Here is a 15092-nt window from a genome sequence, read left to right as displayed (position 1 = left end):
TCTGCACCTACTGTGAGGGTATAGTCATATTTGCTTCATTTAATCCTGACTACAACCAATTATGAACAGAAAAACTAAACATGAAGTGAAAAAGCTTACCATCATAAACAAATGCGTGGCTCAGACAGTGCTCTCTCTACTGACTACAGCTGTCACATATCATACAATAGACGCCTCAGCATAGAAACTGACAAACAAAGGGAGGTAAGTAGTTATTTTTCACATTTCTGCCATGAAAAATATTTTCAATGAACTGGCCTCACTTTCCTCTCAAGCATGCCAAGGACATTCCCGCCCCAGAGCTTCCCCTTTTCCCAGAATACTGTCCCTTCAAACATCCACCTGACTCAATCCTTCACTTTCTTCAAGTTTTTTTCTCAAATCCCCAAAGAAGAGCTAAAAATTAAATCATTAAGCATCCATTTAAGACGTCAGAAAAAGGTAACAAAATAGATCCAATAAAAACAAAAAGGGGGACTATATGGGTGATATAGATACGGATATATAGATACAGACATAGAACTATATATAGCTATATCTTAGCAGAAATAGAAAACAAATTTACAATGGAGAAGAGCAATAAAGCCAAAAGTTGGTCCTTTGAAAAGACTTTCAAATTGACAAAGCAGGACAGGGAAAAAAGAAAGAGAAAAAATAATACTAGGAATGGGGGGAAAGCAATGGGGGGAAAATTGGGTCAACTGCAATTGAACAACAATAAAAGAAAAAAGAAAAAAATATTAGGAATGAAAAAGACTATAGACTCATGGGGATTACAGATTAAAAGACAAAAAGTTAATATAAACAACTTTGTTAGCAAGTTTGAAAACAGGTAAAATTAGTAACCTTTTAAAAATACTATCGAATTTTACCAAAAAAGAAACAGAAGCTGAACAGCACTATAATCATCAAGTAAAATTAAATCAGTTGGGTTTTTGTTTGTTTGTTTTGTTTTGTTTTTAGAAAAATCCCTCAAACACAGCATCAGAGCCAGGTGTTTTTAAAAAGAAATGTCATGAACACATTCATTCCAATCATTCAATAGAGTTAATTCTATTATTACACAAAGTTATCCAGAGAACAGAAAGAACACTCCCTAGTTTATTTTATAAGGCCATGTAACCTGAAACAAAAGTACAGATTATGACTTACTGAATAAAAATGAATAAGAGAATATCTTGTCCTTACAACAGATAGAATATCAACTGATAATGCACAGGCATTAAAAAAAACACTGTAATCATAAAGCAACAATAGATGTTATTAAAAAAAAAAAAAAAAAAGGTGTACCATGAGAACAAAAGTGAGCTTTTGGAAATTAAAAATTGTAGCAGAAATGAAAAACTCAAAAAAAGTATTGGAAGATGAAAAAAACTCTCAGAAAGCATAGCCAAAAAAAATTTTTTTTAATAGAAAATAGGAGAGAAAAGACAATTAAAGGACTAATCTAGGATGTCCAACGCCTCAATAACAGAAGCACCAGAAATAGAAAAGAGAGGAAAGGAAATCATCAAAGAACTAACTGGAAGACTTCTTAAATCAGAAGTCACTAAGTTTCCAGGAAAGGGCATAACATTGTCAAATTTCATACACTGAGGACCAAGAGAAGATGCTTTGAGAGAGAGAACAAATCATACACAAAGGGTCCGGAATCGGAATGGCTCAGACATCAACAGCAACACTGGGAGCCAGAAGACAACAGAACAATGCTTTCACAATCTGAGGGAAAATGATCCCCCAGCTAGAACTATGCATCTGTTAGTTATAGTATTGGCTGTAAGTCAAAAACATTTTCAAACATCTTGTACCCCTTCTCAAGAAGCTACAGAAAGATACACTAAAATGGGAGAGTAAAACCAAAAAAGTAAAGGCAAAAATTACAAGAAACATAGCATCCTATGTAGGAGTGAGGTAAAGGAATTTACAGGATGATACCTGTGGTCTAACCAAAAATGTATTTGGTCTTCGTCCCCTGTTTCTGGCTCAGAGGTCCTAAAAACCCTTTCTCAGTGATAGCAAAGTGTCTTTTATGCTGATGAGATGACTTATAGCTCTTTCCTGAGTTCTGAGAATCATTTGAGTCATTTTAGAAAATTATTGAGCATAGGGGAGGTCTTGGGAACCTCCAAATTAATAGTATGCTGGGCAGGAGTACAAGGGACCTCATTTGTGGCTAGTGTCTCAAGTGGAGACAGTCTTGTGGTTCTGAGCCCTTGACCTCTGGGGTCTATGATAACTCCAGAAATGAAATTAATTACAGGACATCCAGTCTGTACAGAATTGGAGAATTGATTATTGTTGGAAAAGATACACATTAAAGGAAGACCCTGGGAACACAGCCATATACAAGATGAAAAGGGCAACCAGTCCACCCGGAAACAGTTTCACTCCGTAGACAGCTGTGTTGCTGACTGCCATTACCAAGACGCCTAATGCCACTGTGTCCTCTGCTAATGCCTGGTCCAGATTCTGATTGGTTTTGAACTTGTCTTGACCGTATGGTGATCAAGTTCCTAGTCTCCCATCTATGTCCTACTGCTTGAACCCAATGACACACTCATTTCACCAACATATACCTGAGAGCTGGAAGTCAGCTATGGTGAGATTATAAGTAGAAAACACACAACATTCCACCCTCTGAAGGCGTTTCTGCCAGTCATCCACACCTGGCAACAACAGAATCCTCACAGGTGTCCAACTGTAGCCCTATGCTCCCCATGACTCACTCGTGATCTTGCCTACTTACTTCCCCAGAAGGGAACCTTATAAATTCTCTGGGAAGCCAAATGTCAGGCTCTGTTCTAAGGACTGTTCAATGTATCTTCTGTAAGCCTTCATGTAAGAGTAGCAATACTGCCTTTTCTTTCCATGGTTGGGTTAATGGGTAATAAGGCAATATTGTATTTTGTACCCAAGGTGTTAGGTACATAGGTGTAGTATTCTTTAAATTGCCTGTATATGTTTTATCTTTTTAAAAAATATTTTTTTTATTTATTTTTAGAGAGAAGGGAAGGGAGGGAGAAGGAGAGAGAGAGAGAGAAACATCAATGTGTGGTTGGCTCTTGCATGCCCCCAAGTGGGGAGCTGGCCCGCAATCTAGGCAAGTGCCCTGACTGGGAATTGAACCGGCAACCCCTTGGTTCACAGGCCAGCACCCAGTCCACTTAGCCACACCAGCCAGGGCTGTCTTAAACACCGGTGTGTGAATGTACATTTTACATAAAAGTTTTAAATAAAATGTAGACCAGTATGTAGAGTGTGCTGTCATTAGCTTGAAAAAAAGAAAGAAAGAGAATACATGTACATATTTGCTTGTACATGCATAAAATATCTCTGGGAGATTAAACAAGAACAAGATCACAGTGACTGCCTCTAGCAAAGACAACTGGGAGGCTGGGGAACAGAGTGGAAAACAGACTTTTTTGTGTAATGCTTCTTAAAAGTTTCTGAATGTCTAACACTGCAATTTTCGAAGACATGAATCCATATATAAATAAATGATTCAATGACTTCTAAGATTTAGCTGTGATTTAGCAAATCACAACTCTAAGCCTTTAAAATAGAGATAATACTTCATAATGCTGGTGAAAAGAATCAAATAATCTTTTCTAGAGAGCCTTCTAAAATCATCAAATACTATGTATATCTGAAAGATAGTATTATTATTGTTGTTATTATTATTATGATTGAGAAGTGTCTATCCTTTCCCTTCCTTTCTCCTCACTCTACATAAAAAGTGTCATTCTTTCTCGATATGCTAAGCTTATTTAGAAAGTCAGAAAACAATGGCTTAAAATAATTCATGTGAAGTTATTCAGATTTAACACCTAATGAAGCCTGCAACAGGTTCAGCATAATACTAGTCTCTTTCACACACGTTAAATTCTCAGAACGACCCTGTGTGCAGCTCTAAGTGAATAACGAAGCCCTACTGTGAACTGCCATGAGCTCACTAAAGACCTGTGGAGGGCCCCTAAGATTTCCCAACCTTATGGCAAATTCATCCAATATAGGAATCAGCAAGACAAAGTCCCCTGTCCTCGGGGAGCCCACAATCTGCTAGTGATGCCAACAGCATAATAAGTGCTATGCAGAGGTAGTGTCTCAAGACCAATGAGGAACACAGAATTAAGTCACCTAACTCATAGGGACTGTGAGACAGAGCAAGAGACTTCCAAAAAGTGGTGCTGACTTCTAACCCAAAGTCATGCTTCATCCAAGTCTAGAAGGAAGAGTAGAAACAAGTAGATGAAGAGGGATGGGACTCCAGGCAGAAGAAATAGCAGAGGGAAAGTATTGAAGAGCATTCAGAAAACTGCAAGAGATCATGGGGAAATCGTGTTCTGCATTTTAAAAACAAACCTTTCAAAGGAAACCTTTACTGGCAGCTGTGGAAAGCTACAGGAAGAGATTTTTGAACAAAGGAGACTATCATTGTTAACATACAATTTATACTTTGTATAAAATAAAGTTCGATAGTGTTTATCTCCTGTTATTGGAAGGAAAAAAACAGCATACAATTAGTTTTTCATTCTAATCTAAGGGGCTTCAGTAGGAATTTATTAAATGTAAACAGTCTTTAAAATCTTCTATTCTATATACCCAGAGTAAGGCAATGTTAAATGACAAAAATTATGGTAACTTAGATTAGGAGGAAATAAGAATAGAAGCATAGATAATGGTAGAAAAGATGCAAAAACATCTACTCACAATCCATGGAAATAGACAACAGTGTGGTGACGGCCAGAGGGACAGGGTAGTGGAGGATGGGAGAAGGGGGACAAAGTGGGTGGGGGGGGGGGGATCGGGACAGCTGCAATAGTGTCAACAGTAAAAATAAAGAAAAATAAATTTAAAAATAAAATAAATAAAAAACATATGTGGCTTCCAGAAAAGAGGACATAATGGAAGACGCAGATGAATATGAACATTACTCTCTCCATATAAACAAGGGAGAACATTTCTCTGTACCTTCTGAGGGACAGACTCAGTCATACTGTGATATTGACCAGCAACCTGGGTCAAAACAGAAAATGGTACCAAAAATGACAAAGATGTTCAGTAGATGGGTTAACTACTTATCAACGCTGTCTGTCATACTGCACACATACATGATTCTCTGAGCAACTCTGAGATCCTCTATCACTCAAGGGCAAAAATAGATACAGCATCTCCAAAGAGACTGACATCAAAGAGGCAGAAAAGCAGAAACTACTTCCATAAAGTGCATCACAGAGTTCAAAAGGAATAAATGGAGGGTTTTTATAACTCACCTGCACTGACGTTATGCCTGATGAACCTACAAACTGCTTAAACCATTCGTGGGCAGGATATTTAAAAGACACTGGTGTGAAGGAGTTCTATGATTATTTGGCCCACTGTGCAGGCACATGGCTGACGGTTGTCTTGCAAACAATAACTTCATTTAGAAATATAACTTCCTACAAAACAGGTACTATCTTCCAACTTTTAAGTCTAAGTAGAAAGCCTATCCGCAGTGTTTCACAAAAGCCACAGTGGGATACTGAAACCTCACCCAGATGGGAGTCTGGGAACCTCAACTGCCTCACCCTACATATAAATTCCTAAGGTGAGCCATCACAAAGCCATGCAAAGCCCATAATGTCACTGGAGGGACAGTGCTTCATGAAGGGGGAAAGCCTCTCAGAAGCAAAAATAATTCTAATTATCAAAATTTAAAATAGCCACCGAGCAGACAAGAGAAATAAAAATACATGCAATTAATAAAGTCCATGCACTTCACTCAAGAACCTATTTACTCTGACTTGACATTTAGAATTTATTCCTACATTAGCTACAGTTCCTACAAGCATTTTGTTTCCTATGCCAGGGAAGCAGAGAAGCAAATGGAAAGTTGGGACCATCCATAGTCAGGCTCACAGACAAGGCACACTGGCAGCACCCAGAAGCAGCAGCTAAGAGCCCTACGTGGGAGTAGAAAACATATATTTTAAAAATGATAGAAGAACCCAAAACACAAAGCAGAAATAAATCTGTAAGCCTAGGGGTGAAACGACCACCACTGAGGCCCTGGCTGGTGTGGCTCAGTGGACTGAGTGCTGGCCTGCGAAACAAAGGGTCACAGGCTCGATTCCCAGTCCAGGCAAATGCCTGGGTTGTGGTGTGGGCAGGTCCCCTGTTGGGGGTGCATGAGAGGCAACCATAAATTGATATTTCTCTCTCTCTCTCTTTCTCCCTCCCTTCTCCTCTTTCTAAAAATAAATAAATCTTTTTTTAAAAAGCCACTGAAAACAGCATGGTATACATGTGTGTGCACAACAGTGAATAAATGTGTTCTTATTCTGCTGCTTAACTGCAAGCCATTCAGCCTCTTCGGAACTCTGCTTCACCTGCAAAATCAGGATAGTACTTCCTTGTTCTTCCCACCCTAAAGGGCTAAAAATAATTTTTTAATGATGTCTAAAAACTGTAACACTAATACTGTTAAAATATGTTCTGTGTCCCCTGTTTAAGAAAACAACATATTTAAATCAATTTCCATTTGAATGGCTAAATAAAAAATTAGCACTTCTCTTACTGGCAGAAAAATCAACCTACATGGTACCATTTACCTCCTCCCCTCAAATGCCAGGTTTTTTAAAAAACTATTATCAAGATAAAGAGAAAAAGCTTTTTCAAGCAAGAGAAAGAGTTTGGCTGCCCTTTGGAAACCTAGATTATATAATCTCTACTGACAGGAAAGACATTTCAAAATGAAAAAATATAAAATATTTTACAATGAAAACCCATATTAAAAGTATGACATGAAATATCATATCTATTATAGTTATATTACAGAGCAATATTTTTCAAACTGTAGGTCATAATCACTAGTGGATTATGAAGTCAATTTAGTGAATCACTACCAGCTATTTTTAAGAAAATGGGATAGAAAATATTAGAGTCTATTGCATTTAATACTTCACAAAATTTTGTTTTACTTTTTATGTTTTATTATGACATGTATGAGGGGGATACCCCCCCCAAAAAAGAAACCCAGAATTATCTTCTGGAGGGCAGGCCCTGTGGAGTACAGGCTTCCCCCACTAGGGGAGTGTTCTAGGAACCCATCTGTATCAGTGTACCAGCTGACGTGAGAGGTTGCATTTGGCTTCAGTGAATTTTTTTTTTTTTTTTTTTGAAGAATCTTTCAACACGTTTGCCCATTTCATTAACGATGGGTGATTTACAGAACACCTGCCCACACCACGCTGAATGTTCAGCAGTTTTTGACCAAAAACAGCATGGCCCCATGCCCACCCTCCCTCCCCAATCTCACCCCGTGTGACCTTTTTGTTTGTCCCCCCAAATGAAAAAAGTCCCCAAAGAAAAACATTTTGCTGATGTGGAAGAGGTGGAACAAAAAATGGCAGAGGCACTAAAAAGCATCAAAATCGACAAGTTCAGAACTGTTTTGAGCAGTGGAAAAAATGTCTCAATAGGTATATTGCATCAAATGGAGAGTACTCTGAAGGTGACTGAAGTTTAAACATGTAAAAATAAATACACAATTTTTTTATAAACAAATTCTGGCTTTTTTTTGGGTCCCCCCTCATATATGTACACAAGTGCTGGGTCACAGTATAAATGTATTTCTTACATGGACTTGTGGTCAAAAAAATCTGAAAGTCACTGATAAGAAAACTGATAAATTGGCATGTGCTTGGTGCTCTAGGTAATAATGAAACAAAAAAAATTTTTTTTAATATTTTAATTATTTTATTTATTTGTTTTTAGAGAGAGGGGAAAGGAGAAAGAGAGGGAGAGAAACATCAATGTGTGGTTGCCTCTAACACGCCCCCAACTGGGGACCTGGCATGCAACCTAGTCATGTGCCCTGACTGGGAATCAAACCAGCGACACTTGGTTCTCAGGCCAACGCTCAATCCACTGAGCCACAGAAGCCAGGGCGAAACTAAAAATTTTTAAAGCACCTAGTATTCACAGTGACGAGGAAATGATAAGGAAGTAAAGGAATCACAGCTGGGACCAGGCTGAAGAAGAAGGCACTGCTTTTTAAAGTCATCAAGCAGCAGTCCATGAAATAGGAAGAAGATAACAACTTTCTCTCTAGTAATGAAACAGACAAATACAGGGAGGCAGATGTTTAATAAAAACCACTATTCTAGAATTTAGGAGAATCTGCCCCACAAAATCCTCTGACTTCAGCCCTCAATAATTTTCTCATCTGTAAAGTGAATGGATTAGATTAGAAGATAAATTTTAAGATTCTATTATTCAACCTTAACATTCTCTGATTCTGGTAGAGTCTATAGTAAGTCATGACATAAATACTTGGTTTGTAACTAAGACCTTTTGTATTTAATTAAAATTTTATCTTTTAATAAAAAATTATATAGCACTTTCTTAATAAATAATAGGTTTTCACAGGAAAATCAAGGCTTAATGGCTAATGCCATATTTCAGCATCTCTCAGTTTTCTATATCTAAAAGGTCTAGATGGCTGGGTCAAAACTATCTTTAGACAAATGTTACTATTCACCTGGTGGCAACCATGAAAAGCACACAGAAGGTGCTTTTTATTTTTATATTACCTTTATATAGCTTTCTTGGTACCATGGCTCATTTAAAAGTTGTTTTTTTTTTAAATTATAATAACCACTGAGATATTTTTAAATAGTTAAACCCAACCGCAATCAATAATAAATGTTTCACAGACTGAAAGATTAGATGATCCTAAAATTTCCTTTTGTCTCCTTCCATAGTAGGAACAACCATTTTAGTTTAATTACTTATTGTCTCGGTAAAGGTACCAGTTGCTTCCTTAATGTTTTTTCTATGATTGCATCAGTTTCCTGGCCTGCACTTGGCTGCCTGCCTCAATGCATGTGCTCCTCAGTTGGCTCCTTAGTCTCCATGTTTCTACCCCTGGTAAGCCACCCACTAATCTGTGCCTACTTCCTTACACTTAGAGCCAGGACCTGCAAGAACAGTGGTTGCAAGCTCTCAAATTAACAGACACATGCAAAATGAAATTAGTATAAGTCAGGTGTCTGTAGCTCAGTGCATTGAGAGCCTGCCTGCCCATGAAGCAAAATGAAATTAGTATATACAACAGAGTTGCTCTGATTGGTCATAGACTCCCTATTATATCACGAGGAGCTATTCATAGAAAGATGTGCATTTTACCATGTAGATGACACATTTGGGCCACCTCTGAGACTAGATGAAATCTGTTCTTTTTCTAAGCCCATAATCTCTTTCATTTAGGAATGAAAAATCCTAGCAGAAAGTTGTATAAAATAGAACTGAATAGAGATACTATCAATGGAATAAAAACAGATCAATAGACCAAGCCAATCAATCACTGACAACCATTTTGACTCTGAACACTATTATAAAGCAGTCCTGAGAAAAAACACTGAAAAGAACTAAGTCTCTACAAACATACATGCACAAAATAAGTGCTCCATCACGCCATATTATTAGCACAAAGTGAGAAAGCAAGAGGAAGAGAGTGCAACATCTATTCTCTGTTCTCTCTGCAAGTCCATTATTACTCCTTTCTCTCTTGTCCTATAGACTAATATCTATGTTGGGAAACATGTTCTTCCCAAGCAAACCACTGATCAAAATGGATAGACACGTCAATTAAGTCATCAATGTGCAGAAACAAAGCAAATTCAGGCTTTGTTGAATTCACTTTTTACTGAACTTGCTGATCTTTTGCCAATTCTCACCTACTTTGAAATACATACCAAGTAAATTATCAGACATTAATTTTACCAAGTGTCATCCAAATAGCATATTTTGAACATTAGGTAAGAACAAAAATGGTGTGATCCTAATATGTAAAACTCACTGTGGGCATTCATGCTAATTAAAGCATATTACTACTGTTCAGTGAAAGGCTCAAGGATGCATTTAAGGCTGAATAAAACAGGACTGGAAAATACACATCGAAAATACATATAAGAAAGAATAAATCTCTATAAAATAAGTGCTTTAAGATATGCACTAAGGGTAAATGGAAGTGAAGATCCATTTGTTCACTAAGGTCCTGAAGTCAGCAATAAAGCTTTTAGAATCAGCCACATAAAAGGCAAACACAGCACGGAAATGAAAGAAGGTTGAGACGGAATAAAAAAACAGACACCTGATGAAAGAAAGAAAGAAGCATGACTGCATTGGTGATTTACTGTTACCATCCTACCAAACAACACCGTTTCTGATAGGGAGTCAACGGAAAACTGAACAGACAATGCTGTCCAGCTACAAAACCCACCTTAGTGAAGGCTGAACGTGAGTGAGAAAAATAAAACAATATAACGTCAGTCTGTGCAATTGGGATGTCCAGAAATAAATTTTACTTATATAATATTTACTTACTATAATTTAACATTTTGAAGCAGTTTTGGAATTTTTAGGACATGGAAATACATGTAAATTTTTGTGTAAAAGTTCAAGTTAAGAAGAAACTAGTATTGATACTAATTGAAAGTACAATAGTAGGGGAGTGCAGAATAAGAGCATTTTTGATGAATAAAATTAGGCCTTGGTATAAAATATATAACACTATCAGTGATAAAAAAAAAAAAACAAGGTAAAACCAAAAAACATTACAAATAGATTTTTATTCTAACATATAACATTTAAACTGACTTAAACGACTACAGTATTATATCAACTTAAGAGAGAAGTCAATAGACTAGCAGTAAACAACAACAACAAAAGGAAGGCATACATAAAATATACAGAAGCAGGTTAAGTGACACCCTTCTGTAATATAATAGAAAAACCTCCAAATAAGTTTATCCTCATTCCTCAATCAACTCACCCAACATTTTCTGCATCTTCATCACACTCGGCTTTATATTTGCAAGGTCCACACTTGGAATGTTTTCTGTGAACTTCTGCCCCTGACCCTTCCTCTTCTGTTTAAAAAGAAAAATTAAATTTTCAACCAAGAGTCGCGATCATTCCCAGATATGCTTCATGTTTTCAGCAGCAATTATTCTATTTCTGGGGTAAAGTACCCCAGCTCTTGAAAAACAATTACTTCCCAAATATATCAATGATTAAGTCCAAAAACACTGCCAATACTGAGTACTACATATTCTGTGAGGAAAACAAGTATTGGTGCTACCAAAATAATCCCTTAACCTATGCACAAAGGAGGAATATGGTAGGTTTTAGTGCTTAGCTGCCTTTAAAAGAATTACCATATAATATTATTTATGGGGGGGGGAGGGAACATGAGCAATATTCTGGTCCATTGAAATAGCCAGTGCAATGCTAGTTAACAAGTTAGTGATTAAACACAGTAGAGTATAACCATGACCTTTTGCTCACATCAGTTTTACACCTGCCTTTCTAACTATGTAATAACTAATTCCAGAGTTTGTTTTTTTTTAACTCCAAATTTTAAAAAGGAAAGGGAGTCTTTCTACAAAGGACTTGAGCCTTTTTCTGCTTCACCACCTAGCACAGCCAAAAATACCTAGAATGTAGAAGTGTATGGTACTCCCATGATCCAGCTCAATGCCTACCACCAGACCCCAATTCAGCTCACATCTCGCATTTTAGGGAACCCTCTATTTGTGGGTCTCAACTTGAGTAGACCCTATCCTGATGATCGCAAACTGAACAGAGAGATCAGTCTTGAGGGCAATTTAGTGATTACAGTTTATTCAAGGAACTTCCCAATCTGGTTTGGGAAAGAACACTTTATTCAGGGGATACTAATCAGTAAAAAGGTGTTAAAAGGAAAGCACCCAGATCTAATGTAAAAAAACTTCCAATGTTTGGTGTCCGCCTACAGTTAAAGTAGAAATCCTCCCCAAATTCTCATGAATAGTCCCAAACATTCCAGGGATCATAAATCTATGTCTAAGGCCTCTGAAATGGTCATGAGATCTAGAAATCATACAGTTACCATGCGATCACTAATATTTGTGTATTCATCCGAGCAAACCACTCAGCCTTTCCAACCCAACTCCCTAAAAATATGGTCAGTCTACAGCCACAGGGCAAGACATCCAGTATTTGTACTACATAAGCACATCTTGAGATCAACGGCCACTTCCTTAATACAGTAACAATGACAGTTTCCTAACTATTATCTGACCACACAGGCTAGACCACATGATCTCTTAAAACCCTTTTAGTTTTAAGATCTAGAATTTATGATCTGATCCTTCACCCATGATCATGAAGTTTCTGCTTGAACATATCCATTTAAATCAAATTCTATTGTTTGACAGCTTTAATCATTTTTTTAAGCTGAAACTGTCACCCCTGAACTTCTTCCTCAGCACAGCTCTTCTATTCTCTAGGTGACCTTTAAAATCCCTACCAAATGTAGGAATCTAATGAACAAAATAACATAACGAGCAAAACAGAAGCAGTGGCATGTAAACAAGGAACAGACTGACAGCGACCAGAGGGGAGGAGAGATGGGATAATGGTGGAAAGAAGGGGACGGGACTAGACAAAGAACAGGTATGAACAACCCATGGCCATGGACAACAGTGTAGGGATTGACTGTGGAAATGGGGGGGTGGAGTGGGCAGAGGAGGGCAAAGGGGGAAAATTGGGACAACTGTAAGAGAATAACAATAAAAACTTTTAAAAACAAATAATAAAATTCCTACCAAACATGAAATTTTAGGATGCTATGGAATGTGGGAGCCTGGAGTAAGGTTTTACGTAGGGTTGAAAGGATCGTTATGTAGTTTTCATTTGTCAGTGAGCTTTCTCTTATTATATGCCCGTAGTACCTCAAACATTATTGTGCATACAATGAACAGTCATTACAAATTACATACAGCCTCATTAAACTACAAGACAGATTAGTTATTCTTAATTCTGATAATTTAAAGTGAACTTTGTTATATGCTATTCCCAAATATTAGTTTTTTACAGCAGAAATAATTCACATATTTGTAAAATAAAATTAAAACGGGAAAATTTTAATAGTTTAAATTAAACTCTGGATCCCACCAGAGCTGTTCTGCAAGTCTTCTCTTTGCTGTGCACCGCTCACTCTAGAGTTTTTTAATGCTATACCTTGCAAATTCCTTACGAGCTGACATCACTCATGGGGATGAGAAGACTCTGGTACAACCTCAGCCTAACAGGAGCCGCTTTTCCCTTCATCTGGCAATGAACCTTTAGTGAAAAATAAATGCATGAAGCAACGATGCCAGGCTAAGGGGGACAGAGGGACTGGGAGTGGTGGCGAAGGGTGGGGTTTCTTTCTGGGATAATGAAAATGCTCTAAAATTGACTGGGGTAATAATGAACATACAACTCTGAATGTACTAATAGCCACTGAACTGTACACTTTAAAAGTGGGAAGATTGTATGTAAGAAAACAAATGCCCTTTATGGGGTACTTGAGACTTACCTCCTTCTCCAGAACCAGAACCATTATCTGAGAAGAAAAACAGAGTAAAAATGAACACTTTTCCTGGAAATTTCATCTTATCAAATAGGAAATTTCTTATCAAAAATCAAATTGGGATCTCCATTCTCATGTAGGCTTTTTCCCAGTTTTTTTTTTATTATTATTACACAATAGTTTATTCTTATTTACCTACTTTGCTCCTTTCTCGAAATATAAATTCCTTGGACACACAAACATCTTTCCCTCATACATCATTGTAGCCTATTCAGGAAATAGCCAGGTGCCTTGTACAGGGTAAAGACCAATAAACACTGTAAAGTAAATGGCTAAATCGAAAATAGTTTAATTAACTCACTTAAAAGGCAGAAGAAAAATTTAATTTTGTTAAAGCTTGAGAGAAATCATGAATAAGCTGTTTTTATTAGAAAGGGAGGGAAAGAGCTTTGGGTTTTGCTCTATAGATCTTCTTAATGAAATCTGTGGATAAAAACCCAACGCCAAAAGGTAAGAAAAGCCCCAAGGTTTAGAAAGAAAAGGTTTTCATATTACTGATGAAATTAACTTCCTCTAGGAAACCTTAACCAGAAGGGATCACAGCAAGAGGTAGGTGGGAGACTTGTTACTAGTGAAATCAAAGAGCCTCCCTCAAAGTTTCCAGCAAGAAGCCAGCCTAGAATGTAATGAATGTGAAATATTTATTCTATAATTCTAAAAGAACCAACATATGGCACTGAGCATGCTGAGAAAAGTGATGCTGTAGTATCATCAGCACACAGCCATAAAAAAAGCAGAGGTGGCAAGTGAAGAACTTGACACTTTATGCAGCATGTCGCAGGGGGAGGATGGCCTGGAGAACCCACTCCAGTTCTCCAAATGGCTCTCGAGAGTGGGAGACAACACCCACAACAATACTGCTCCCTCCCCTTCCAGCTCCGTCACACTAATCAAACTCCAGATATGGCAGAAACAGGAGGAACTGGAGAATCATTTTATGTAGCACCCGTTGCAAAATCTTCATGGGATTTTATAGAAAGCCTTAAATTGCATTCAATTTGGATTAATCAATCATAAAAAATTTTTGTCTTTTCTAAGTAAGGAGGAGAAGAAAGAGTGAAAGCAGAAAAAAGAGAAGGAAGCAGAGAATTCTATTTAAAATTATTTTTATGACCAAAATTTTCTTAGGGAAATACTCCCCCTTTCCTTCTATCCCGCACTGATTGGGTACATATGTGCTAGGCAACATGGTAAATGCTAGGAATAAATTGATAAATAAGACAGTCCTAGCGCATGAAATACTCACTTCCAACCTTATTTTCAACCCATGTCCAATTTTTAGAAATATAATATCTAACACCTTCCTTTAGTGTTATTTAAAACCCCCAAATAAATTGAATAGTATTATAACTGCAGAACCAGCTCAAACTGGTCTGTTTCTAACCGTTTACTGAGTTATTTTTCAGAAACAACAGAACAAAACTATAGGTCATGCGTCTGAAGCATGTGCAGATGAGGGAATTTTGAGCTTCAATAACACCAAGAACCAAAGTTTTACATCCCTTCCCCCAAACAAAGAGCTGGGACTGGACAGCAAGCCCCTTCTTAGTAACAACAAGACTGCTCAGATAATGGGTTGAATTCTTCTTGTAAACTGTATTTTCACTGTATACACACCCTCCCCAGACCACATAACTCCACACCAACC

The 15092-nt window shown here is 37.3% G+C and overlaps 1 protein-coding gene across 2 annotated transcripts in view; it reads right to left on the bottom strand.

The window, feature by feature from the left end:
• Positions 1 to 15092, bottom strand: part of TMEFF1 (transmembrane protein with EGF like and two follistatin like domains 1) — a 121864-nt gene that overhangs the window by 30246 nt on the left and 76526 nt on the right. For both annotated transcript variants that reach the window (XM_090274498.1, XM_090274497.1), the window contains 2 exons: positions 13391 to 13417; positions 10820 to 10916 (listed from right to left, as the gene is read on the bottom strand). In XM_090274498.1, the coding sequence (XP_090130624.1) occupies positions 10820 to 10916; positions 13391 to 13417 (124 nt within the window). The remainder of the gene's footprint in view (positions 1 to 10819; positions 10917 to 13390; positions 13418 to 15092) is intronic.

This window comes from Furipterus horrens, unplaced genomic scaffold (assembly GCF_987537825.1).
Source record: "Furipterus horrens unplaced genomic scaffold, mFurHor1.1.pri manual_scaffold_4, whole genome shotgun sequence".
NCBI classification, from domain to species: domain Eukaryota; kingdom Metazoa; phylum Chordata; class Mammalia; order Chiroptera; family Furipteridae; genus Furipterus; species Furipterus horrens.
This window is presented reverse-complemented; position numbering and strand designations above follow the sequence as displayed.